We start from the raw sequence: 27,061 nt of genomic DNA, 5'->3' as shown, positions 1-27,061 counted from the left end.
TACACTAACCCATCCCTCTACCAACTTTATTTTTGGAATTTAAAAATTTACATTTAGTTAAAAAGAAAGCAAAAAACCTCAATGTCCCACAATCATGCAGGAAGAGACACAGCAGAGATCTGGAGGGAAATCCCTGCTCCACTTGCCAAATTAGGCTCCCTGCCAGGTGTCCCTATTAGGCCACACTTGTATCCACTTGGCCTGCAGTTAAGGCTGCTCTCTAGACTCCTGGCAGGACCCATGGGCAGGGCTATGCTTCTAAGGCAGGCTTGCCCTGGCAGCAAGCCAACAGATGGCCTGGCATGGGCCTAACTGCTGCCAGCCAGCGTGCTGACAACTCCCAGATTGGTATCTTTAGTGCTACTTCCCCACATGGCTACCTGCCTGCTGCACCCCTCCTGCAGACATCTGAGACAGAATACCTCCTCGCCCACCACCCCCATCCATGGCACAAAACTTCTCCTTCTCTGCTGGTCCCCATCTCAGAAACAGCTCCAGCAACCACCCAGTCACTTTTACAAAGCCAGCAGCCTGACTTCCAACCCCTCTCCTTCCATATCTAATGAAAACTGGCCAGTCTTGTGGCTTTCATCTTCCAAGCTAATCTCTGACCCAGTCCTTCATCCCCCCCTCATTCCACTGCTGCCCTGGGTCAGCCCATGCCCTCTCACCTGGCTACTCCTGAATCCATCCTCCGGAGCCTCAGAGCAAGTTTTTTTTTTTAAATCATTGATATGTAATAATGATACATATTTGTAAGGTACAAAGTGATATTTAGATACATGTATACAATGTGTAATAAGCAAATTCAGGGTAATTACCATATCCATCACCTCAAACATTTATCATTTCTTTGTGTTGGGAACGTTCAAAATCCTCTCTTCTGTTTGAAATACACAATGAATTATTGTTAACTACAGTCACCCTACAGTATAGAACACTAGAATTTATTCCTCTCATCTAACTGTAATTTTTCTCTCCTTTAATCAGCTGAATTTAAGAGTCACTAGCTGTAATTTTGTATCCTTTAACCATCCAAGTTTCTAATTGCACCATACCACCTACCCCCACCCTTCCACAATGCCCTCCTTCATCCACGGAGGGATCAGGTCGAAGCTGGCTCATGGTGGCAAGGTGCCTGCCTATCCCTAGCCTCTGACTCCACCCGCTCTGGGGACCTCACCCCCTTTGGGCAGTGGCAGCAAGCTGCAAGGGAGCAATTAAGGTAGCAGGTAGCCACAGTCACCACCAATGATCTGTGCCAGCTCACCAATCATTGCCTAGAGGGTCTCTTACTGCCTGGGGCAGCTGGGACAGCATGAATCCTCAAATACTGAGGGAAAAACTTCAGGCATATGTGGGGCCCAGGCTGTCTCAACTAAGAGACTCAACGTCTTCCTTCCACAGTGCAAACTCTCCTTGGGTTATCACTTTCTCCACACCCTTGTCCCTATGCCCCACCCAGCTCCTTTGTCTTGCTAGTGTTCTCTAAATTGTGGACTGTGTCACTTCTTCCTTTGGATCACATCTGACTCAAGAATTTAGGATTGGGGTTAAGCTTGTCTTGCTGTCCAAGCTGTGGTCACCTAATTTCACCAATTTAATATGGTTTTCTTTGACAAATAAAAAATGGAACATACAAAATATTTCCAAGCAAGACCATCAACAGGAACTCTTAAATAAGACATTTCCCATACACTGACTTTGACCTAACCTAAGAATCTTTTATTTATTTATTTATTTTACCATAACCCTCATCCCTCCTGGGCTGCATATCCTTCCAAGGCACCCACGGCCTTCCATGCACCAGCCCAATGCACCTATCCAGACTTAGCCCCCGCACATCCTTGACACATGTTCTACTCCATCACGTGTTCCTGAGGCTCCTCTGATAATCTATGCAGTTTCATCTTTGTGAGACTACTAATGTCATTCCATCTCCCTAGGGTGCTCTTCCCACCTCTTTAGCCAGGCTAATTTTTTTTCTTTTCTTTTTCTTCTTCTTTTTTAGAGACAGTCTCACTCTGTAGCCCAGGCTAGAGTGAAGTGGCATGATCATAGTTCATTGCAGCCTCAAACTCCCAGGCTCAAGAGCTCCTCCTGTCTCAGCCCCCCAAGTAGCTGAGACTACAGGTACACACCACCACACCCAGCTAATTTTTCTATTTTTTACAGAGACAGGGTCTCACTATGTTACCCACATCAAACTCCTGGCCTCATGCAATCCTCGCACCACAGTCTCCCAAAGTGCTAGGATTACAGGTGTGAGCCAATGTGCCCAGCCCACTCTTCTGATTCTATGCTCTCTCTAGAGGACCTTGGTCACACCTCTTCCTCAATTCCCCAACCTCAGACCTCACATCTGAGCACCAAAAATAGCCTCCACATCTCCACTCAGATGGCTCACAGATCCCTCAATCTCATCTTCTCACTCCTGCTCCAACCTCTTCCTTTTCCTACCTGTCACCATCACTTCACTCTGCCACCTAAGCCAGAGCTGAGGACATCAGCCTCGACTCTTCATTCTTCCTCAGTCTTCTTATGCAATCCTCAAATGCTATCAATTCCTCTCCTAAAACCCTCCTATAATACTCCCAGCCAATGCCTGAGGACAGGCTGCCATCATCTCTGGCCTGGATTACTAGAAGAACCTATAAACTGTTCTTCCCACCTCCAACGTGGCTCCTATCTCCAACCCACTTTCAAACTGTAGGTACCCTCTAAAGTACAAGCCTAGCAGTTTTATTCTCCCATCCCCTGCACTCAAGACAGAGCCCTTCCTATGGCTTTTGCAATCCTTCAAGAGCTAATCTCTGCTAAACTTTCTAGCCACACTTCTAGCCACACCACAGTCAGTCTGTACTGAATGACCGACCTGCCACTCCTGGAAGACATCTGCACCTGCAGTTTCATGTGATGTGTTGACTAGTGATTGGCCAAGCCCAGCCTGGAGTCTCTCTTTTTTCTTCCCACATGAGGCTAACCCTTGTGAAATAATGTTGAAATGTACAAGGATATGTTGTAATGAACAGAAGACAAATGAATGAGAGTAGAGAGGGATAAAATTGTTCTGGAAGATAGCCAGCACATCACACTTGAGTGTTTAACCATGGCCCCCAAGTATCCAACTCACTGGCTGAGAAAAACAATCCTCAGGACCATCTGGATCACCTGGAAGTTGAGAAGATCACAGGACTCCTGTTCTTGAGTGTTAATTATACTCCTAACAACAGGAGGGAGATGTTCTGATTGGCCCAAGTGTCAGGTAAAGCCCCCATTCCAAATTAGGAAACTAGCATTCTGGTACTCATCAGCTGAGGTGCTGCTGCATAATCCAGCGATCCATTTGCTTTTCTGTATTTTCCAAGTTTCTGAGTAAGAGAAGAGCTAAACTATCCATGGGAAAAACCCAGAACAATGACCAATCCAGTCCAGTAGCAACAGGCAACCCTAGAACTCAGATTATGGTCTCTAAATGTCATTGTACAATAAAAAGAACAGGTCTCCTAAGAGAAATAGGTCTGGATCAGGAAATGTTCAAGAAAAGATGAGAACATATGGGCATCCTAAAATGTAAGGAAGCTCTCAAAGCCCACAGGCGTTGTATCAAAAAGACTTGACAGCCAATTGAGTAAGTTCCCACTGGCCCAGAGATAATTTAAATATTAATAAGGTTAATGGATTAAAGCATAAAAACATTGAATTCCAATAGTGTGTTACAATACTAAACACACAACAAACCTCATTAGTCATCTGTGGAGGATGTTGGAGAATGAACTCATTATTTTGAGAGCTGATATATATTAGAAAGAATCAGAAAGAACCATTTGTCCTAACCTCTCCTATACAGAGTATATCTCAGGGTAACCAAGTAGTTGATTTCTGAAAGTTTCCAGGTACAGAAGTATTGAAGCTAGCAATTGCAGAAGGAAACACAGAATTAGAATATTACTATTTTGCAGCCCCTAATGAAATAATGGTTCTAGTCAATAAAGTCAATGATTCTTTATATCACAAAAAGAGAAAGGAGGTACTGTATGCCTCCCAGTGGAAGTACGAACATCACCTATTAAGTTTTAAAAATTAAAAAAAAAAGAATTGAACCAGAACCTAGTCAAGCTTCTAGATCCAACTACTAATTTACAGGGAAAACAAGGGACAGAGGAACATGTTAAACTATATGGGGGGATAGAAACAGTAAAATTCAGATGGATGGAAAATCTATAAATCAAGTGATCCAACTTCAATAACTAAATTAAAAGGAAAAAACCAGAGAATCTATATATTAAAATACTTCAGAGAGTATCAACCAGTTGAAATGCATACATATTTTAAATAAAATGTATTTGGATCCTGATTGAAACAAATCATATTTTAAAAATTTGAGACAATCAGAGAAACTCGAACACTAAATGGATATTTGATTATATTAACAAATTACTGGGGTTTTTTTGGGTTTTTTTTTTGAGATAGAGTCTCGCTTTGTTGCCTAGGCTAGAGTGAGTGCTGTGGTGTCAGCCTAGCTCACAGCAACCTCAATCTCCTGGGCTCAAGCAATCCTGCTGCCTCAGCCTCCCGAGTAGCTGGGACTACAGGCATGTGCCACCATGCCTGGCTAATTTTTTCTATATATATTAGTTGGCCAATTAATTTCTTTCTATTTATAGTAGAGATGGGTTCTCGCTCTTGCTCAGGTTGGTCTCAAACTCCTGAGCTCAAACGATCCGCCCACCTCGGCCTCCCAGAGAGCTAGGATTACAGGCATGAGCCACTGCGCCCGGCCAGGTTTTTTTTTAAAAAAGAGAAATAGTAGTAGTATGGTTATTTAAAAAAAAATCATGACCATTCTCAGAGATGCTGAAATATTTACAACTGAAATGATATGCTGCCTGAGATTTACTTCTAAATAATTTGGAAGTAGGGAGATAAGTAGGGCTATTATTAAAATAAGATTGTTAATTATTGCATCAACAAGAATTGATAATTGTTATAATTAGGTGATTATTACTTATGGGTTCATTATACTATTCTTTCTAATTTGTATATGTTTGACGATATCCATAATAAACAGTTTTAAAGAGAAAAGGGGAAGAGGAAATTCTGGAGGGTGGGGTTGGAGCCTGACTCACATCTGAATTCCCAGCATGCACTCAGGCAAATTAATAGCAGTGCTTTTAGATGGATCCCAGGGTAAGAGCTTAGAGTACAGGTTCAGAACTGTGGTAATGCCTGAAATACCTGCCTGGCTCTTGTATGAGGCCCAGTGGGCCGGGCCTAGTAAGCCTTCAGGAGGTGTTTCTTGAATAAGCAACACTCATATGGAAGCAGCATTGCATATGGCCCTCATGGTCTGAAACCTAGTCATACCCAACAACCCCAGATTCGGCAGGCCTCTGTAGAAGATGGTATCCCTTACCTTCACTACCTCTGCCCCTACCCCCAGTGCTAAAGAGCCAGGGGCTTCCCCCCTGGCTTCAGCCTGAATTTTTTTTTTAAACCAAGGGTCTGGGTTCCCAGAAAATTTGCACTCCTGTTCCCCATGCTTTGCTACTTGGGGCTCCTTTTGGTCCCTCTGATTGGCCCAGCTAATTCTGCTTTTGTGTGCTGGTCTATGTGAAATGCTCTTCCTTCTAGCTCTCTGCACGGCTAGCTCCTTCTCATTCTTCACACCTCAGCTCAAATATCCCTCCTCAGCAGGGCCTTCACCAGTCATGTCTCCTTTGTCCTTTTCACAGGTATCACCCTTAATATGTGATTATGTATGTATTCTGTTTACTTAATTGTAACAACAACAGTAGCTAATACATTGAGCACTTGCCACGTGCCAAGTTAGATCTAAGCATTTTATGTGGATTATCTTGTTTAGCCATCATAACCACCCCATAAGGTAGGTGTTATTGTTACCACCATTTTACAGATGTTGACACTCATGAAAGGTTACATACCTAGCTCATGGCCACAGAGCCATGGAGTAGCAAGCCCACAGCTGTAACCACTATACCACACGCTCTCTTAATCTATTTCCTTGCCCCACCAACCTCCAACCCCAGACTACAAGGGTCAAAGTATCTCAGCCCCTATAACAGTATCTAGCATAAAATGATGCTCCATAAGGACAGTGAATGAATGAAAACATTCAAAGTAATACTTTATGATTTCTCTTCATACATCTCTGACCCACCTCCTCTTCCCTACAAGCCCCTAGCACAGGACCCAGCTCCCAGAAGGCTCTCAACAAATACACATCAACTCAAAGCTGGAAAGAGCTTTGGTGACCACCCAGCTCTATCCCCTCAGTTGACCAAAGGTGGACAACCTCTGTGGGTTCTTTCTCCTACTCCTGAGAAAGGACAACTGAGCAAAATGGACAATGGAAGATGCATGAGCTTCAGGAGTCCTAAGAGATTGAGTTCTAGCAGAAGAGAGAGGTCAGTAGTAGATGCCCTGCAGAAGTGGAATCCAGGAAGGCTATACTTGTCCTACCTTACAGAACAAATAAACACTCTCTACCAGACACCCTGTGCCTCCTGGGAACTGTCCAACATGTGAAATATATTCTTTGGAAATCTCATCACCTCAGGATACACCTACAGATCTAGGTGACTAGAGACTACAGGCTCCCTTGGTCTCCCATTCCCACCTCCCTCCTCCTTCCCCTAGAGATAGGGAGGCAAAAATATCCAGCAACAGCAGCCTGGAGACTAGGCCTCTGGTGTCACCTTTGGAAGCAGAGAAGGCCTTTCTGTAGAGGACACATGGGGTTTCTTGTCACTCCTTCCTGCTGCTGATTATCCCCAGCCCTTGAAAGTCCTGAGCATCTCCAGCATACAAGGTTCCAAGAATCCTAAACTCAGCCAGGTGCAGTGGCTCATGCCTGCAATCCTAGCATTCTGGGAGGCCGAGGCAGGAGGATCACTCAAGCTCAGGAGTTTGAGACCAGCCTAAGCAACAGCGAGACCCCATCTCTACAAAAAACAGAAAAATGAGCTGGCTGTGGTGGCATACACCTGCAGTCCCAGCTACTTGGGAGGCTGAGGTAGAAGGATTGCTCAAGCCCAGGAGTTTGAGGTTTCAGTGAGCTATGATGCCACCACTGCACTCTAGCCATGGCGGCAGAGCGAGACTCTGTCTCAAAAAAGAAGAAAAAGAAAAAGAATGCTAAACTCTATGTCAAGAAACTTCTAGGAAAGCAGCACAAACAAATGCCACAGGAGTTGTGATTGGGTGAAGGGGACAACATTCTAGCCTAATACGGGCAAAGTTTCTAAGATGAGGTGGTACTAGGGCTGGGCCTTGAAGGGCAGGAATCACTGTATTTCATGGGGATGAGAAAGCAGCAGAGGGAATGGCAGGTGCAAATAACACTGAAAACAAGAGCTAACATTTACCCTGTGCTTACTCTGTCCTTGGTGCTGGGTGTTTTATACGCAGTAGCTTGTTGATATCTCACAACCTTCATGAGTTAAGTGCTGTACCAGATGAAAGTACCAGATGAAAAACCCAAGACCCACAGGTGTTAAATAACTTGTCTAAGGTAATCCAGTAATTGGCAGGGGTGGGATTCAAATCTAAGTTTGCCCGACTCCAAAGTCACCACACTATGTGCACCAAGTGCTAGAAGGATGACCTGTATGAGGGAGAGAAATGTGTGTGAAAGAGAAAGTGATTCCTGAATGCCACACTAAAGGTCTGGATGGTGTCCCACAATGGGGGCTATTTGCTGAGCAGCACTGCAGGAAGAATGGCCTAGCATGTTTATGGAGGATGATGGAGGGTCCTCTGGGAAGATGGGAACCCTGTGCCCCCCAGAAGCTCTACAGTGGGGTAAGGAGCAGCAGGAGGAAAGTCAAGAAGAGAAACAAGCCAACTGAATGTCAACTGATGATCAATGGTATCCACTTTTAGATCTAAGCAAATAAAGATCTTCAACAGGTCCCAGTCAGTCCATAAAACTCACAGTAAGTGCCAATTGCGTGCTAGGCCCTGTTCCTGGCAGCCTCCCTCTGTCTCTCCCCTTTTCCTATGGTGAGGTCAGTCAAGTTGCTGGCAGACTCCAACAACCCAGCACCCTAAAGTGTTGTTCCTCTTCTTCCCCACCTCCACTTACATAAGGGAGGTAAAAACAACTTTTCTTCCAAATTTATGTTAAAAATCATAAAATCTATAATTACTGTATTTTAACTTCAATAAGTTTTATATTTTAAAGGTATTTATTTTCACTTTACTGGTCTAGTTTGTAAGGTAAACAATTGATTTTTTTCTTTGAGCTCACTTTTTTTTTTGGTCTCACTCTGTCATCCTGAGTGCAGTGGCAGCATCATAGCTCACTGCAACCTCAAACTCCTGGGCTCAAGCCATCCTCCTGCCTCAGCCTCCCAAGCAACTGGGACTACAGGTGGGTGCCACAATGCCTAGCTAATTTTTTCTACTTGCAGTGGAGATGGGGTCTTGCTCTTGCTCAGGCTGGTCTTAAACTCCTAAGCTCAAGCAGGAGCCTCTCAGCCTCCCAGATTTGATCTCACTTTTAACCTCAGTAAGTTTCTGATGAGAAAATTTCTTAGTGGGTGAATCATCTGGCAATCTTCCCCCTCTAGCTAGCAACCGGGAAGCTATGAGTATGTCTGCTTAAGAGTATTACTTGTGGGTCAGGGATGGGAACAAACATCCTAGCCACCCTGCCCTTCACTACCACCTGGGGTGGGGGAGGGCAAAGACTGGAATCAGGGACATCTCTAATTCAGTGCATCTATTGCAGATGTGCCTCAGGAAGTCAACCCTACTTTGGACTTGTGTGCTGGGAGGAAAGGGGAACTCAGCTTTTCACCACTCTTCTAAGAAATCCTATACCAACAGGCATCCCATCTCCCCCTTGCTGAGGGAGTAGGATTTACTGGCTAAATACTTGTATATGAACTTCCAGACTTGCAGGACCACCCTTGCTCTCCCAAACACTGCCTTCAGGTGACACTACTCAGCCAGTGGTCCAGGGTTGAGAGGCAACCCTCACTAAGTTGGCTCAGCAATTTCCCAGGAAGGCTCACCCAGCAGCCCAACGCGAAGATGATCCCAAAGGCCTTAGTGTCTGTGTAGGGGGTGGGGTACTTTCCCGCTTAGCTTCCCGAAACATTGCCACGGAACAGCTCTCTGGCTACGTCGAGATAAAGAAGCTGGTATGGGCACAGCTCGCACCTGCCAACCACTCCTAAGAGACTCCTTCCTTCCAAAGTATATGGCGAGCACAACAGGGGAAGAGGAAGCCCTAGCAAAGGCGAAAAACTCTGGTTCCTAAAGCGTTCGCGTTCGGGCCCGCGCCAAGCGGCAGATAGAGCTAGATCCCCTCCCAGTGCGCCCGCCACCAGCTCTCGGATTCCCAGAGAGGCCTCTCAGGCCTTTCGAGACCCCCCGCTTCCGGCTTCCGGGCCCAGGCTTCAGAACCCTCAGGCCAGAGCCGGCCTCCAAACCTGGCCTTTGAGGGCCCCTCGATCTGGCCCTGCGGCTCACCCTCGAGCGTCTCGCACTGCACCAGGTTGAGGTAGTCTGCCTGGCTGAGCACCCCGGCCTTCAGGCCGCGCACCAGTCCCTCCAAGTAGCCATTGTCCACGTTGAAGTAAAGCTCCGGGAAGAACGACATGGCTGCGGCGGGGACGCCGGGACTGGAGAACCCCGACCGGCCGGTACGCAACGCAACTCCGCGATCAGCTGACGCTGCGCCCGAAGCGGGCTGTCAAGCGCGTCAGGTGACGCGCGAGAGCCTCACATGACCACAACGGGGCGGGGCCTTGAAGGGCACCAGGCTTCCGGGTGGTTTCGTGCGGAAGCGTTTGCGCAGGTGTGGGCTGGAAACGGCACTCTGGCGCCTGCGCGTTGAAGGCAGGAGCGCCTCCTGCGTCCCGCCGAGAGCACTACCTGGCTGTTTGAGGCTGGCCGCGTGGTGGCGCCCGTGGCCGCAGAGATTCCATTGGGCCCTATTTCTGTTCCGAGTTTGATGCACCTGGCGCTGCGGGGCCGGTGAGGTAAAAATGGGAGTGGGTGGTGTTTCTCTTGGTTGGAAAGATTCCAGACTGCTGAATCAGCCTCCCCCCACCCTGAGAGAGGAGCTGAGGCCCTGTGAGGGGCGGACTTTTCTGAAGGTCACGCGTGGAAGTCACCGCAAGCAGGCCCTGGAGCCTAATGATTATTATTCGTTAGCCCTGGGTTCCAGCCCTTATGCCGCGCTGCGCCCAGCCTTCCCCGCGTTTCTTGTGCCAGATTCTCCAGGTCTGAAGTGCGTCTCTCCTCAGCCCGGCGCCCTCAAAGCTCCTGTGTATGTGCCTCAGACGATTAGGTAGCTCAGGCCCTAGGGGTGTGTATGGTTTCTTGGCTTGGTGACACTCCTACCCCTGCCGTGAGCCCTCCCCCACTTCGACGGGCCACGTTCGAAATAACCACAGCCTCGGGGTTGGTCCCATTCTTTATTCACATCCTCCTGCTCCGACCCTGACATCGGCCAGCTAGGTGCGGCTGCAGGGGTTCATGGCCGTACCCAGCTTGCGGCAGTAGCAGAAGGCGTTGAAGAAGCGGCAGTAGCATGTGGCGCATGGGTCGCAGCACGGTACCTGCTGTCCCAGACAGGACTCATGCAGCCGCACGCAGCGACGCGGGGAGCGGGGCTCGCGGTCCTGCGGGTCTAGCACCTGTAGGGATGGGGAAGCAGGAGTGTGGGCACTGGCCTCCGAAGACAGGTCCAGGGACTTCAGCTGCACAATCTGTGCAGGATGGCAGTGGAGCATTAGAAAGGGTGGTCTGCAGTGTCACCCCTAATGAGGGGTTTTGGAGCTGGGGAGGGGAGATAGTACTTGAAGCCCCCCCCCCTGCCACCTTACCCCTTTCCCTGAAAAGTTACCTCTGCCAGGGCCTCCGCTTCGGCCTCAGCCTCCTGCAGCAGAGCCTCTTCTGCTTGTTCTTCGGTTGTCTTCTTCAGCTGGGCCCAGAGGCCCAGGCCTGGAGCAGAGGATGTGAGGGCAGGACTTCCCCCATGCACAAAGCACCCACCTCACAGATCTGGGATTGGGAAGGGGGAAGGAGGACTTATACTAGGCGGGACAGTTTGTGGTCTGAGGGTATCCAGGCCCCACCCAACCCTACCCCTGCCCACACTGACCTGGGAGCTCTGGGAACAGGGCCTGGTCAGGCCTTCTGATGCCCTCCAGGGGGGCCAAGCCCATCTGGGCCCCCTGTATGGTGGGCAATGCCAGCAGCAGGGCACAGCTCAGCAGCACTGCATTCAGCATGGCCTGTCTCAGTAGGAAGACCCACAACTTAGTCTCTCCTCATCCTCAGAGTATCCTCTAGATGCCCAGATAGAGGCCCCCCCCCAACCCAGAGTAGGATTCCTGCCTAACCTGAGGACTTACCTCTGCTTTCTGAATCCTTGCCTAGAGTGTTCCTCACAACCCTGTGCCCTCAGCTTATATAGCAGAGTCTAATGAAGAGCCCACACGTGACTGTTCCTGCTGGGAGGGCGAGGGGCCCTCCCTGGATGGTGGGGGCACAGTTCAGGCTTCACTCCCTGGAACCTAAGCGGCTTTGTTGCTCTACAAGAGGGATGCCCATCTCTAATTTGGGGTGAGGTCTCCAGGAGCCAATTAAAGTTTAGGAACAAGATAGGGTGCCTAGGACCCCAAAATTTCCACAGGACAGAGACCTAGCATGTGGGCCAGGCCGAAGCCATTAGTAATAACAAGGCAGGCGGCCCTAGAAGTCTAATCTAATTTGTGGCCCCGGAGATGCTTACTCAGACCCTATGTGGCATGTTGTTTCCTTCCAGGAAGTTGGGTCAAGGGCATTGAAGAGGGTGATGGGCCAGTGGCCATTGTAGGGCAGGGGTGGGGTACAGAACCAGAGCCTCCAGGGGAGGGGGAAGTGGGAGAAGCCCATCTAGCCAATAGGAGTCCCTCCTGACTGCATTCCTGGTCCTGCCTCCCCTCCCCTTTTCCTTCCAGTCTCCTCCAAGACCCCCCACCCCTCCTCTTGTCCCCAAACCATTTTCCACCTAGGGTTCCTGGAAGCTAAGGAAGCAGAACGGACTGTTCCCTGGGTAGGCGAGCTGCTTCAGAGTAAAAAGCTTTCAGGCCGCCTGCTTCATTAGTGCTAATGGCTGCTCCCTTCCGCACTGCGTTGTCAGGCCTCTGCCTGGTCTTGTCAGCATGAGGCTGGGGTGAGGACTGCCCTTCTGTGGAGATGGCAGGACCCCCAGGACCCCACCTGCCTGTGCCTTCCCTCACCCCTCTGAAGGGCTTTTTAAAAAAGAGACTGGGTTTCACTATATTGCCCAAGCTGGCCTCAAACTCCTGAGCTCAAGTCTTCCTCCCACCTCAGACTCCTGAGTAGTTGGTATTAAAGGCATGCGCCTTTAATCTCAACCATGCCTGGCTTCTGGAGAGCCATTTATATCACACATGCCATCTGGGAAAGGGATGCAGTCTGAACCAGCTTTGAGGCCCCCATGCACAAACTGGGCTGGCCCGAGACAGTGGGAAGAGGTTGAAGGGGCTATTGAGGTTTTCAGCCCAGGTTCTCACAGGCTATTCTGACTATGGTGCTGGGAAATCCTCCCAGCAGCATGTAGGAACCATAGGTTGCCATCTGGCAATCTTTGGCTTAGTGTCCACACCAACAATTAGTGTTGTGTGCAGGCTGCTTTCACAGATTGACGTAGGTGGCTGTTCTGGGGTCAGGCTGACATTGGGTTCTCCCGTGGTTGGATCAGGGTAACAGTCCTAGGAGATCAGAAGGCCACTTACTACTGCCCAGTCCAGGAAGGAGAGGGCAGGGGAGTCAGGAAGAGCCTCTCTGAGGAAGTAGTCCCTGAATAAGACCCTTAGGTCAACCAGGAAAGGACCAGTCCTCCTTTCTCTTCTGAGAATGGTGTTGGCTGTTTTGGTGACTCTCACAAAGCAGACTTGGTATCAAGCTCTCTCTGGCAGCTGGTGTTGACCTTTCTTTCCCAGAGACTATGCCTGGTCCTGGGGGCCCACCTAAAAATTGTTAAAGTTGTGATAATGGTATTATGATTATGCTTTTTTAGAAAAGCACCCCTATCTTTTAGGGAAGCATAATGAGGTATTTACTGATAAAATGATGTGAAGTTGGAGATTTGTTTCAGGATAATTTGAAGTGATAGGTGATATAAATGAAACAAAATTGTAAGTTGGTAATTGTTGAAACTGAGTGATGGGTCCATGGGCTTCATTATCCTATTCTGGCTATTTTTGTATATGTTTGACATTTTTCATAATACAAATTTTTTAAAGAATTTTTTAAAAATGTAATGAGATGGGCCGGGCGCTGTGGCTCACGCCTGTAATCCTAGCTCTTGGGAGGCCGAGGCGGGCGGATTGCTCAAGGTCAGGAGTTCAAAACCAGCCTGAGCAAGAGCAAGACCCCGTCTCTACTATAAATAGAAAGAAATTAATTGGCCAACTGATATATATATAAAAAAAATTAGCCGGGCATGGTGGCGCATGCCTGTAGTCCCAGCTACCCGGGAGGCTGAGGCAGAAGGATCACTCGAGCCCAGGAGTTTGAGGTTGCTGTGAGCTAGGCTGACGCCACGGCACTCACTCTAGCCTGGGCAACAAAGCGAGACTCTGTCTCAAAAAAAAAAAAAAAAAAAAAAATGTAATGAGATAAATGCTTTGATAGAAAAATGCCTGAGGACAGGTGGGACCAGGTTGTGCACTTACCCCAGTTGAAGGGGGACAGGCAGGGAGTTGGCTAGAAAGGCTTACTAGGGGAGAAGACTTTTAGTCATGAAACTTGAGTAGGAGTTGGGGAGTGCCAGGCAAGGGACAGTATAAGTCTCTTGGACTCGTAACTGGCACACTGTTCAGCACACTGCCTAGTTATACTGCTTAACACATGCTATGCTCTGCCCCCAGCCTGTAGTTGTTGTTGTTGTTGTTGTTTTTATCTCTAAAAAAGAAAAGAAAAGAAATGTGTGGCATGTTCTGGGTGGAGGATGCAGAGCCTGTTTGGTGAGACTGGGGGCCCTAAACGCAGGACTCTGATTCCAGGGAGGAGAAAGGGGAGAATGTAGATGCTCTGCCTGAGACCATGCATAAGGACAGAGAAGGACATTGAACCCTGCCCTGCTTTTTTTTTTTTTTTTTTTTTTTGAGACAGAGTCTCACTCTGTTGCCTGGGCTAGAGTGCTGTGGTGTCAGCCTAGCTCATAGCAACCTCAAACTCCTGGGCTCAAGTGATCCTTCTGCCTTAGCCTCCCGAGTAGCTGGGACTACAGGCATGTGCCACCATGCCCGGCTAATTTTTTCTATGTATATATTTTTTAGATGGCCAATTAATTTCTTTCTATTTTTAGTAGAGATGGAGTCTTGCTCTGGCTGGTTTTGAACTCCTGACCTTGAGCAAGCCTCCTGCTTAGGCTTCCCAGAGTGCTAGGATTACAGGCGTGAGCCACCGTGCTTGGCCCCTGCCCTGCTTTGGTGGTTTTTCCTCCTGCAGTGTAATTACCCTCAAGGGCAGAGATGGCTCTCCCAATCCGGCTTGATTCTGAAACCCAGATCCCCACCCAGCACTGCCCTTGCCCCAGGGCCGCACAGCACAGCTGTGGGTTTCCTGTGGATCATCCGTAGGACTTCTAAGAGGACTTCTAAGAGGCAGAGGTTGCCCAGAGAGGTACAGTGATCCCCTCAGTCGTTCAGGGAGGAGAGCAGGATGGATAGGAGTTGTCTTGGGCTGGGGTGTTGAGCCCTCAGCCGGAGAGGATCTGTGATGGTTAATTTTGTGTGTTGACTGGGCTACAGAATGTCCAGATATCTGGTTAAATATTATTAAATATTTCTGGGTGTGTGTGTAAGGGAAGAGACTACCATTGGAATTGAAGGACTGAGTAAAGCAGATGCCCTCCTCGGTGTGGGTGGGCACCATCTAGTCCACTGAGGGCCTGAATGAAACAAAAGGCAGAGACAGGGTAAGTGGGCTCTCTGCTTGACTACTTGAGCTGGGACATTGGCCTTCTCCTGCCCTGAGCACTCTTGATTCTCACGCCTTCAGACTGACTGGAATCTAACCCATCAGCTCTCTGGCTCTAAGGCCTTCAAACTACGCCACCAGCCTTCCTGGCTCTCCAGCTTGCAAACAGCAGATTGTGGGCCTTCTCAGCCTCCATAATTGCATATGCCAATACTTTATAATATATCCCTCTCTCTCTCAATAGGAGAGATTGTGTATGTGTGTGTGTGTGTGTGTGTGTGTGTGCACGTGTGTGGGTGGGTGTTCCTGTGTTCTTCCTCTTGGTTCTGTTTCTCAGGAAAACCTGGAATAACTGTCCCACAGTGATTGCGAGCTCTGAGGTGGGTAGAGTCATGTTTGTTGAATGAATGCCAACACTTGCCATTCTTCTATTCATTCAAGAGCCGTTTACTGAGCGCATGCTATGTGACCATCATGCCAAGGCGACTAGAATTTGAGACTGGGTCACAGGCCATGGTGACCTGAAGCACCTGATTCTGGGGTCAGCCAGACTTCATGGGCTTGCCAGTTGCCAAAGAAAATGTAGGCTGAAGTCAAGCAGGGGAGAGTGGAGCAAGGTACAGGGCCAGCTGGTAGATGGAATACCCTTTCCTCTGACTATAAGGGATGCAGGCCCAGAGACAGTCTTTCCCCTCTGGACTCACTCTGACTCCTCTACCCCTTCCCCTGCCTGTCAGATCCCACTTTTCTGAGTGAAATATTTTTTTTCTAGAGGTATCACAGCACCCTACTTTCTGCCCCGAGGTGAGGCCTCACCCTCAACATTCTATAAAAGGACATCAGCCCACACACTTATAGGAGACCCACACAAAGTAGTGAGGAGCCTGTTCCATTCCAGGCAGTGAGAGGACCCCTGAGCATAAGAGAATTTCTGAGAAAGTGCAGTTTGAGCCCCCAGAAACCCTCCAGAGAGGAGGTATGGCACTGTTGGGTGGGTGGTCCCCAGGATGTCCCCATGTTGTTCCTGATCTGTCTCCATAGGAGGGAACAACCTGCTAAGGAGTTTAATGGCTCAGTTAAAGCGCTAGGAAAAAAGTGTTTTGACAGCAGGGACTGTGTGAATGACCCAGAAATGATTCTCAACCTAGAAATTGCTCTTTCTGCTAAAGACCCAGGAGCTCTCCAACCTGCTCACCCCTGTCCCTCAGGTTTGGTGCAGGTAAGAACAAGGGCCATGGGAACTCTGGACAAGCAGGGAGATGCTGCCTGGGGTGCTGGGCACAGGTGCAGCAGCCTCAGGGGTTGCTGGCATGAAATCTGAAACTTAGATGGCTGTCCTGCTCTGGACCAGTGTGGGACCCTGTGGAGGCCAGTTCACAGTCATAAGATGAGGGGGCTCCAGAGCATGCTGGGACAGGGCTTTCCTCTGGCCAGACTCCAAGAAGGGAGGCACTACCCCACTCTAATGGCAGTGCTGGCCATGGTAAAAGTCCTTTAGTTTTCACAAGGACATTTCTCCAAACCTTCATAGAGCCCTTTGTGTGTGAAACCAGAGGACACTTTCTCCTGACCCACAACCCTGTTGAACATGCATTCTCATGCTCCAAGTGGTCTTCTTGTGAATGTTCACCTGATTTAAAATGACCAATCCTGGCTGGTCCAGAGGTAGTGAGTTATCTCACGTGATTGTTCACAGTCAGTTATAGATTGAGCTCCTTGTTCTACTACTTTCCCCCCTCCTCACTTCTGCACTTGACTAGTCTAAAAAAAATACATAAAAAAATAAAATGACCAATCCTCACCAAGAAATAAAGTGGTTAGATGTATTGTTATATGTATTAGTTTGCTAGGGTGTCCACCACAAAATACCAACAGAAATTTATTCTCTGACAGTTCTGGAGGCTAGAAGTTCAAGGTCAAGGTGTCAGCAGGTTTGGTTTCTTCCAAAGCCTCTCCTTGGCTTGCAGATGGTGGCCTTTTCATTGTGTCCTCACATGGCTAGTCCTCTGTGTGCATGAATCCCTGGTATCTCTGTGTGTTAAAATTTCTTCTTTTTATAAGGACACCAGTCAGATTGGATTAGGGCCCACCCTAACAGCCTCATTTTAACTCAATCCCCTCTTTAAAGGCCCTATCTCCAAATATGGTTGTGTACTGAGGCACTGGTGGTTAGGGCTTTAACAAACGAATTTCAGGGGGACATAGTTCAGCCCATAACATTGGGGAAGTGTAGAAAACTCGGGCCTTGGAACTCCCTCAGGAGCTTCCAACTTGCTCTTCCCATAGTCTGGCCAAGCAGGCCCCAGGACACAAATTCATGCTCCAGCCTCACTCACCGCATTCTTCCAGTTCCCCGCCATGTCAGCTTGGTTACCTCCTTGTCCACTCATTATGCATGTGTTTGTTCTTGGACACACACGTCATTTGCTCATCTTGCTAATTTCCGCAGTCAGCACATGTTTACCACATACCCACTCCGCCCACTTAGTTCTAGGGAATGGAAGTGAGTCACACCCTGTCCCTCCATTCTGCCCCCTTCTCATCTCTTCCCCACCCAGCAGCCAGAAGCATCTGCTTCCGTGGATCCTGGCATACCTGTAGCCAAAACCCACCCATACTACTGTCCACCCCTACTGTCAGGAAATTGATCCTAGCCTGGCACATATTAGGTGTTGAATATATAACAGCTGTTACTTTTTTTTTTTTTTTGAGACAGCGTCTCACTCTGTTGCCCAGGCTAGAGTGCCATGGTATCAGATTAGCTCACAGCAACCTCAAACTACTGGGCTCAAGCAATCCTCCTGCCTCAGCTTCTCAAGTAGCTGGAACTACAGGCATGCACCACCACGCCTGGCTAATTTTTTCCATATATTTTTAGTTGTCCAGCTAATTTCTTTCTATTTTTAGTAGAGACGGGGTCTTGCTCTTGCTCAGACTGGTCTCGAACTCCGTTTTTTTTTGTGTTTTTTTTTTTGAGACAGCCTCACTTTGTTGCCCAGGCTAGAGTGAGTGCTGTGGAATCAGCCTAGCTCATAGCAAACTCAATCTCCTGGGCTCAAGTAATCCTTCTGCCTCAGCCTCCCGAGTAGCTGAGACTACAGGCATGTGCCACCATGCCTGGATAATTTTTTGTATATATATTTTTAGTTGGTCAATTAATTTCTTTCTATTTTTAGTAGAGACGGGGTCTTGCTCTTGCTCAGGCTGGTTTCAAACTCCTGACCTCGAGCGATCCTCCCACCTTGGCCTCCCAGAGTGCTAGGATTACAGGCGTGATCCAGCCTGGATCACTGACCGTGCCCAGCCTGGTCTCCAACTCCTGAGCTCAAATGATCCACGTGCCTCAACCTCCCAGAGTGCTAAGATTGTAGATGTGAGCTGCTGTGCTCAGCCTGGCTGTTACTTTTGATAATGTTTATATGCTTTTATCCATGATCCTTTCTCCTAAGAATTTTTTTTAAGGCAAAACTTAAAATGCATAGGCCAAGACTGATGATAGAAGAAAAAAAAAAAAAGAAGAAGTAAAGAAATTTATTTTTTTTTCATTTAAAATTAAAAAAATTCAAATGCAAAAAAAAAAAGCAAGTTAGGATGTTTGTGGCAGTGTTGTGATAACGGGATTCAACAAGAGGGGAATGGTTTTGCCGCCATTGATTTGGTCCATGTTATAAATGGAATTGTTATAAAACAATTGAGGGTCATCCAAGAATGCCCCTGCCCATCAGTGTACTAGTACAGAGAAAAGCAAGAGGTTGTGATTGGGGGTCTTGGGGCAGCAAGGCTAAGAGCCTGAGAAATGTTTGACACCCTACATGGCAAGGATGGTGGTGGTAGGGATGAGCCTAGGCAGGGTGCTAGGCCTGCATGGAGGAGCTGGGCCCACAGAAGACTCTGGAATCCAGCTTCCCTGCAGGTGACTTTTCATGGGTATGCACCTACATGCACCTCATTTAAGGCAGTGGGCACAGAGACTGATTCCTAGCCTGCCTCCCAACTGGCCTGTTATGGGTGGGGCTCCAGGGACTAGCCAGAGCATTACTCAGAGGAGGATGCAGAGAGAGTGTATGAATGGATGAAGAGTAGGTGGATGAGTGGCTGATCAAGTAAATAAAGAAGAGATGGAGCTAGGAGAAGTGTGAGTGAGCAAGACAGTGAGTGCCTGCCTGCCTTGACAGGATCAGCTTGAGAAAGCAGAGAGAGCTGCGGTAGCTCCTATGGGGAGGTGATGCTTGGATCCCCTCCTTTTCTGCTTTTAGCCCTTTCTATCTTCTCTGCCTCCAGCTGCAAAGAAAGGGTCTGGGAGGTAGAGGTATGGAAGTTGTGAGGGTATCAAGTCCTAGTGGGGAAGCAACTTTATTCATAATAGCTAAAAACTGGAAACAATCCAAATATCCATCTACAGGAAAATGGATATGGTGTATTCATACAATTGAACACTACACAGCAAATGACAAAAGAATGAATCACTGCTACACACAGCAACATGAATCTCATAGACCTAAGGTTGAAAGAAAGAAGCCCCCTGCAGAAGAGAGTATATATTATGTGATTCCAGTTATAAGACATTCAAAACCAAACCAAACTATAATAAATGGTGATAGAACTGAGAATAGTGGTTAACTCTGGGGGGGCACTATTGACTGAGAACAGAGGAAATGAGGAAAACTTGTGGGGTTCTGAAAATGTTTTATCTCTTGATCTGGGTGGTGGTTACACAGGTATATACATAAGTGAAATTTGATTAAACTGCACATTTAAGACTTACATTTAAGACTTACACATTTTACTATATGTTATACATCAATACAGAGCATTTTTCTTTTCCTTTATTAGTGGTTTATAAAATAATTTAGTGTCTGACCAGGCGAGGTGGCTCACACATGTCAGCCTAGCACTCTGGGAGGCTGAGGCAGGAGGATCACTTAAGGTCAGGAGTTTGAGACCAGCCTGAGCAACAGTGAGACCCCATCTCTACTAAAATTAGCTGGGCGTGGTGCCACACACCAGTAGTCCCAGCTACTCAGGAGGCTGAGGCAGGAAGACTGCTTGAGCCCAGGAGTTTGAGGTTTCAGCGAGCTATCATGACACCACTGTTCTCTAGCCTAGGCAATGGAGCAAGACCCTGTCTCAAAAAAAATTTTTTTCTTTTTAATTGAAAAAAAATAAAATAATTTGAATGTCTAACAATAAATGGCCTCTTAAATTGTATTATATAAGGTATCAGTGAGATGACATCAGTAGCAATGAACCAAAAGCTTGATTCAGACTGTCTTAAACTATAAAACTAATTTACTGGCTCATGTAACTGAGACATACAGAAGTAGCGCTGGTTTCAGATGAGGTTTGCTCTAATACCTCTTGATTTTATAAGCAGTTAGTGTGGCAGACTCAGTTGGTTGCCTTCCCAGTACCCATTCCCCCTTCCTCCGAAGAGAAGCCTACTTTTGTTTAGGGCAGTGCCTAAACCTACTACCTCAGATTCTCTAAAATTTGTGGTGTCCCTGGTATACAGTTGTGACCCGTGAGACTTATGCTGAGCCCTTCTTGGAAAACTTTGTTTCCCCTTTATGTTTCTTTTCCCTTCTACTTCCTGCCTGGGTGTGAATATAATGCTTGGAGCTGTAGTTGCCAACTTGTGGCCATGAGGCTACAAGCATAAGAATGAACTAACTTGATAAGGAGGGTGAACAACAAAAGTAGACTGTGCCTTGATGGCATTATAAAGCAGTTGCACCAGCTTTGGCCTACCAACTTCCTGACATCTTGTTGCATGAGACAAATGTTTGTTTAAGTCACTGTTGGGTTTTCTGCTGCTCGCAGCCAAATATTCCCAAATGATAGCCTCAGTTTCTTTACATTTCTTATCTATATATTTTTTTGTAGCGAATGCTTTATTCTAAGGTTTTTTGTTTTGTTTTGTTTTGTTTCCTTCATGGATCCAAACTAACTTCTAGTAGTCTCTGGGGCTTTCTCCTTTCTCATTCACATCCTATGGTGGAGAGTCACCTTTGTCCCAGAATTCTCTGGTCCTGCTTCTGAAAATCTTTCTGGTGTCTACCGTGGAAGGCTGTGGTTGGAGACCTCACAGTGAATTCCACCAATCTGTGCAGGGCCTGATGGTCCTCCCTTGACCTCAGCTGAGCTCTCCCAGGCTCTGAGCATCCTCGAGATCTACCTGTGACTCTCATGAAAGTCCTGGCCTCCAGAAGCCTTACCCCTGCTGTGGCCTTGAGGGTAGGATAGTTCACATGGGCCAGCACCTTCTGCTAAAGTCAGGGCCAAAACCTTGCCCTTGCGAGCCAGGTTTGGCTTTTGACTTGGGCAAATACTGACTTTGGGCAAATTCTCAGCCCAGAAAGAATGATTTTGGGTATGGAATTTCATCCTTCTTCAACACAGCATTGAAAGTCATATGTGCAGGGTGTTTCGTTGCTAGGATAGCAGTCAGGCTGTATTTGAGCAGAGATGGGGGTAGGGGGAAGGTTGTACCCTGCTTCTTTCTGTCTTCTGAAATACGTTATCATCCAATTCCAACAAGATAAATAGCATAGCAATGTCACAGACCTCTTGATGTGATGCAAAAAGCACCAATGTATAATAGTATTCTTGCAAAAAGTATTTACCATGAGTCTAATCTTGAGTAAGCAATCATATAAATCCAGAGTATAGTGCTAGAAAACTGGCCTGAACTCTTAAAAATATCAATGATGGGCCAGGTGCAGTGGCTCACACCTGTAATCCTAGCACTCTGGGAGGCCAAGGCAGGAGGATTGCTTGAGCTCAGGAGTTCAAGACCAGCCTGAGCAAGAGTGAGACCCCGTCTCTACTAAAAATAGAAATTATATGGACAACTAAAAATAGAAAAAAATAGCCGGGCATGGTGGCACATTCCTGTAGTCCCAGCTACCCAGAAGGCTAAGGCAGGAGGATCGCTTGAGCCCAAGAGTTGAGGTTGCTGTGAGCTAGGCTGACACCACAGCACTCTAGCCCAGGCAAGAGAGTGAGACTCTGGCCCCCACCCCCCAAAAAATCAATGACATGAAAAACAAACAGGCTGAGTGTGGGACAGAGGTTACACTTCTATGTTAAAAGAGACTAGATCGACTATAACATCAGGAAAAGAAGAAATAATAGTTTAAAAATGAAAAAAAAATGAAATAATTTAAAAGAAAGAGAGAGACTAGAGATACATGACCAAATGCAATACATGAAAATTGCCTGCCCCTGAACTAAAATAAAATGCTAAAATGTCATTCTGGGGACAAGCGGGGATGATACTACTGAATTACTGTTGGCTTGCTTAGATGTGCAATGATGTTATAATTATGTAAAGCGAGCTTTCTCAACCTCTGCTGTTGACATTTTAGGTCAGATAATTCTTTCTTGTTGGATGTTTAGCAGCATTTCTAGCCTCTGCCCACGAGGTGTCAGTAGTGCCACACCACTTCTGTTGCAACCACCAAAAATTTCAGAAAGTGTTTTTGAATGAGGTAGTGGTGATGATTGCATAACATTGTGATTATACAAAAATCAATAGACTGTATACTTTAAAATGGTTAAAATGATGAATTTTTATGTTATATAAATTTTTCTCAATAAAGTAATTAAAAAAATGTTTTCAGTTAGTGTCAAATGTCCCCCTGGAGGGCAAACTCACCCTTGGTGGAGAACCACTGCAGAAGAGTACACTAATTCTGAAGGGATGCAGGCTGCAAGATTTGGGAATGGAATGTCTTGTTTGCAACTTACTTTCAAGCAGCAAATGTGGTAAAATGTTAACCATTGATGAAACCAGGTATATGTGTTGTTCATTTACTGTTCTGTCAACTTTCCATAGATGTAAAAATTTTCAAAACCCAAGGAAAATATTTTAACTTCAAAATATCTGTGTTTATGACATCCAAGGGACCCATGACAACTGCCAAATGGGCAGCCTCCTTTCAGATTTGATTACCCTAGTGCCTACATTGTTGAGTGTACGAACCCTTCATCCTTCAAGGTAGAACTCTTTCTCTCTGTTTCTCTGTCTGTCTCTCTCTTTCTCTCCCTCCCCCGTCCCACCCCAAGGCTGCCCTGAGCATGTTGGTCCCATGCTTTACCCGCTGGCTTGTGGAGAGAAGGACATCCTATAGACAGTCATCTGCTCTGACTGGATGCAGGTGATGGGCCATGTCAGCTCCTTTGTGGTGAGTATTCTCCCCTCTTGTGGCTTTAAAACATGACACAAAATTCTTTCACACTTGTCTCATCAAGAGATGGGGTCTATGTCTGCTCTCCTTGCATATGGACTCTGCAACTGCCTAACCAATAGAATGTGGTGGAAGTAACACTGTACCAGTTTCTAGATTCAGGCCTTAAAAAACTAGCATCTGCTACTTCCTGACTCTCATGGGATGCTTGTTCTTGGAACCTAGCCACTGCACTGTGAGGAAGCCCAAGCTGCCCAACAGAGAGGCATGTTTGGAGAGGAAGCAACATGCAGCACCAACTCAAAAGCCACTTAAGTGAATCATCTTGGAAGTGGCTCCTCCAGCCGCAGCTGATACTGCATGGAGCAGAGACAAGTTGTCTCCACTGAGCTCTGCTTATTTTGCAGGTTTGTGAGCAAAGTAATTGATTGCTGTGGTTTTAAGCCACTAACTTTTAGAGTGGCTTATTTGTAGTGATAGATAACTGATGCTTCTGCCCCCTCACTGGGGGTCCCAAACGTGGAAGGCAAGGAGTGGGCCAGCTGTTTAGGCCCTGAAGCTAGGTCCTAGGTCAGCACTTATTCCTTCAACATGTAAAAGTGGCTACCAAGGGTGGGATACTTTGCTAAGGGCTGGGGAGTTAGTGAACAAGGTAGACCTACTCTGCTTATCGGGAACAACTGAGTCACAGCAATGACAGGACTGTAGCCTCGGGCTGAGAAAGGGGGAAGGAAAACTGTCTTCCTGGGGAGGTCATTTCTAAGCTGAGAGCTAATTCCAGAAAAGGAGTCAATCATGCAAAAAGTCACGGGAAGGTCAGGTGGAACATCATGTGCTCATGCTGGATAAGGCTGCCAGGTCTAGCAAATAAAAATTAGGACAGCCAGTTAAATTTGAATTTCAGATACACAGCGAATACTTTTTAAAGTATGTATATTTGTCCCATGGAACATTGGGGACATATTATTCTAAAAAATTATTTATCTGTTATTTATCTGAAATTCAAGTTTAAATGAGAGTCCTGTATTTTATCTGGCAACACTAGTTGTAGGGCAAAAAAGAAAAAAAAAACAAAACTCATGATTTCAAGGGACAGTTCAGGAAGCTGGATGTAGCACAGAGGCAAATAGGGCATGAAAGGTAAAGGAAGCAGGAGCAAGGTCACAAAGGCCAGCTTACCAAAGTTCACTTTGGATTTTCACCCTGAAGCACTGGGGAGCTATGGAAGGATTTAGAGCAGGAGAATGGCACAATCAGATTTGTGATTTAGGAAGATATTCCTGAATTCATATATATTGCATTATTCGAGACTAGCAACAGTGAGAAGTCATTACGATCCCAGGCTTGAAAGGGGCATAGGGACTGTGATGGTTTTAAAGTATGCCCACACATTTTTTGGTACTCCTCCTCTCTTGAGGAGGTGGAATTTAATTCTCTGCTTGAGTGTGGGTTGGATTTAGTGACTCTCTTCTAATGGATAGAATATGGCTAAAGTGATGGTGTGTGACTTCTTTTTTCTTTTTCTTTGTAGCCTAGACACAGGTCTCTGAGGTGTGTGACTTCTGAGACTAAAAAGCATACGGCTTCTTCCTTGTTTTTTGTCTTGGATTGCTTGTTCTGGGGAAAGCCAACTGCTATTTTGTAGGATGCTCAACCCTATGGAGAGGCCCACAGGGTAAGGACCTGAGGCCTTCTGCCAACAACCATGTGAGTACACTTGGAATCAGACCCTCCAGCCCCAGCCAAGCCTTCAGATGACTGCAGCCTCAGCTGACATCCTGACTGCAGTTTCCTTAGAGACCTGAGCCAGAACGCAGCTAAGCCATCCCCAGATTCCTGACCCTGAGAAACTGTGCCGAGATAATAAATGTTGTTTAAAACAAACAAACAAAAGATATTCTAGGAAGGAACTCTCTCTGCTGAGCAATTTCTGCCTCCAAGAGGCCAGCTCTAAATGCTCATCTCTGAAATGAGTTCCCTCCTCCGAGCTCAGTGAGTCCCCTGCCCTGCAATGCCCACACTCATTGCTTTGTTACCATTGTTATCTCATGGGTCAGTGAGAATGTTGGCAGACTTCTCCTCACTTTACAGAAGAACAAACTGAGGCCCGGAACAATGGCATGAAGATGACCGTAGTCACAGAAGAATAAGAGACAGAGATATTGTTTTAGGTTTGGGTTCCTGCTGCAGAAGATCTTGTGATAAACATTGCAGCACAGGAAATTTCTTAGAAGATCCACAGAGCCATGGTAGAAGGATATAGAGGTGACACAGGGAGGGAAGACAGCCAGCGTAAAGTGGGTTATCAAGCAGGGTTTCACTGGGTGCCTATTCCTTCCTGGGGTGCAGATGGGGAACTCTAGGATACAGTACAGAATACATGTCTTAAAGGGGTTCCACCTGAGGCAGGATGAAGTCAGAGTAGATATACAACCACTTCCCTCAGTCCTTCCTGGAGGGCTGTTGAGGGTGTTAATTCCTGACACTTCTGACCAACTTCTAGAATGAGCTTGAAAGGCCCCAGGCACATCAGAGGCTGATACTAGCAGTGGACACGCCATCAGAGAGCACCCAGGAGGTAAGGCACAGACCAGGGGCCCAGGCCCAAGAGCCTCTGTTCCAAGGACATCTAAACATGTTCATCCCCCAAAATGAGCTGTCTAAACATGTTCATCCTCCAAACCAGCAGCATCAGCCTAATTTAGGAACTTGTGGGAATGTAAATTTGGCCCTGGCCAGACATAATGAATCATAAACTCCCGGGGTAGGGCTCAGCTGCCAGAGTGTTAACAGACCTTTCAGGTTACTCTGATGAGAACAGAGCTGTCACCCAGCGTTCCTAACTCCAAAGCCCCAGGCCTTTCTGGTACAAGATTATGGCTGAGGCCTGGGGTCGGTGAGTGGGTGGGGGGGTGCTGCTGAGGGTGTCAGAGGTGGAGGAACAAGAGGCTGACACTCAGCTCTGGAATACCAAACCGGTGCTGGCCCTTGGAACCCAGTGAGGAGGCAGAGCTCATTCCTTTATCCTTGAAGTATTTACTGAGTGCCTACTGTGTGCCAGAGCCTGGGGCAGATACTTAGCGCTTACCGGGGGCCTGGGGATAGAGGGAGTGGGGCTCATGTGAGGGTTGGGGGTTGAACACAGAGAACTTGGGTCTCTTGAGAGACCCAAGAGGACCATGGTCTGGTCCACTCCTTGGAGATACTCACCAGGAGGTAATTTGGCCTTCCTAGTCCAGAAAGCTTCCTGGCTCTCTTTCTGAGCCAAGCCATTGCCGTTAGCATTCCCAGAATGGATTTTGTCACTGTCCCTGGGGCCTGCACAGCACACAGCCCTTGTGGTTCAGCTGAGACCACAGGCCAGCCCACAGCCGGACTTGCAGAGTGAACCAAAGTCAGGGAGGGGCCCAGAGAGGCTGGACCCCGTACCTTCAGGGGCCGAATGGCACCCACCACTTGCCCATGCTCAGGAGATGACACTATGTGGACACCGCAGGGATTCCTGTGGACTTCTCCAAGCATCTTTCCTCCTTCTACAATCTCCAGCACTGGCTTTCCTAGTTCCACTATGTGCACCCTTCATCAGTAGCCTAGACCCCAGGACTCAACCCTCTAAATTTCCTGTAGGCAACTGTCTTGGACAACTTCAAGCAATGACATAATGTGTCCCTCCTACCACTGATAGCCCTAGAAAAATGGAATTCAAGGGCATAGGCCTCGTTTGACCTGACATCTTCACCAGGCTCCCCTGAGAACCTGACTGAACAACTGTGTGCTCAGATTCCAGCTGGGCTATAATGTTGGGGGTCAGAAAACTGACACTCACAGTGTACAAATTGGAACAGCCCATCCTAGTATTCACCCATCCAGGGTGGATGCCGGCACAGAGGATGCCTTCC

At 47.2% G+C, this 27,061-nt stretch overlaps 2 protein-coding genes and 1 long non-coding RNA gene across 3 annotated transcripts in view; 1 reads left to right on the top strand and 2 right to left on the bottom strand.

Moving 5' to 3' along the window:
- Positions 1-9,745, bottom strand: part of ATP6V0D1 (ATPase H+ transporting V0 subunit d1) — a 39,988-nt gene extending 30,243 nt beyond the window's left edge. The window contains exon 1 of the mRNA XM_012742540.3: positions 9,502-9,745. Within this exon, the coding sequence (XP_012597994.1) occupies positions 9,502-9,631 (130 nt within the window). The 5' untranslated portion in view covers positions 9,632-9,745. The remainder of the gene's footprint in view (positions 1-9,501) is intronic.
- A 14-nt stretch (positions 9,746-9,759) lies between these two features.
- LOC105859012 (uncharacterized) lies at positions 9,760-26,300 on the top strand. The gene is made up of 3 exons (XR_001148356.3): positions 9,760-10,013; positions 23,388-23,569; positions 24,694-26,300. It is a non-coding gene; the product is annotated as an uncharacterized LOC105859012 (long non-coding RNA).
- The window catches only part of AGRP (agouti related neuropeptide), a 28,311-nt gene continuing 11,740 nt past the window's right edge, over positions 10,491-27,061 (bottom strand). Inside the window, exons 2-4 of the mRNA XM_012742541.2 lie at positions 11,141-11,273; positions 10,883-10,980; positions 10,491-10,673 (exon numbers count right to left, since the gene is read on the bottom strand). Coding sequence (XP_012597995.2) covers positions 10,491-10,673; positions 10,883-10,980; positions 11,141-11,273 — 414 coding nt within the window. The remainder of the gene's footprint in view (positions 10,674-10,882; positions 10,981-11,140; positions 11,274-27,061) is intronic.

The sequence above is a fragment of the Microcebus murinus genome, chromosome 20 (genome assembly GCF_040939455.1).
Source record: "Microcebus murinus isolate Inina chromosome 20, M.murinus_Inina_mat1.0, whole genome shotgun sequence".
Classification (NCBI taxonomy): Eukaryota; Metazoa; Chordata; class Mammalia; order Primates; family Cheirogaleidae; genus Microcebus; species Microcebus murinus.
This window is presented reverse-complemented; position numbering and strand designations above follow the sequence as displayed.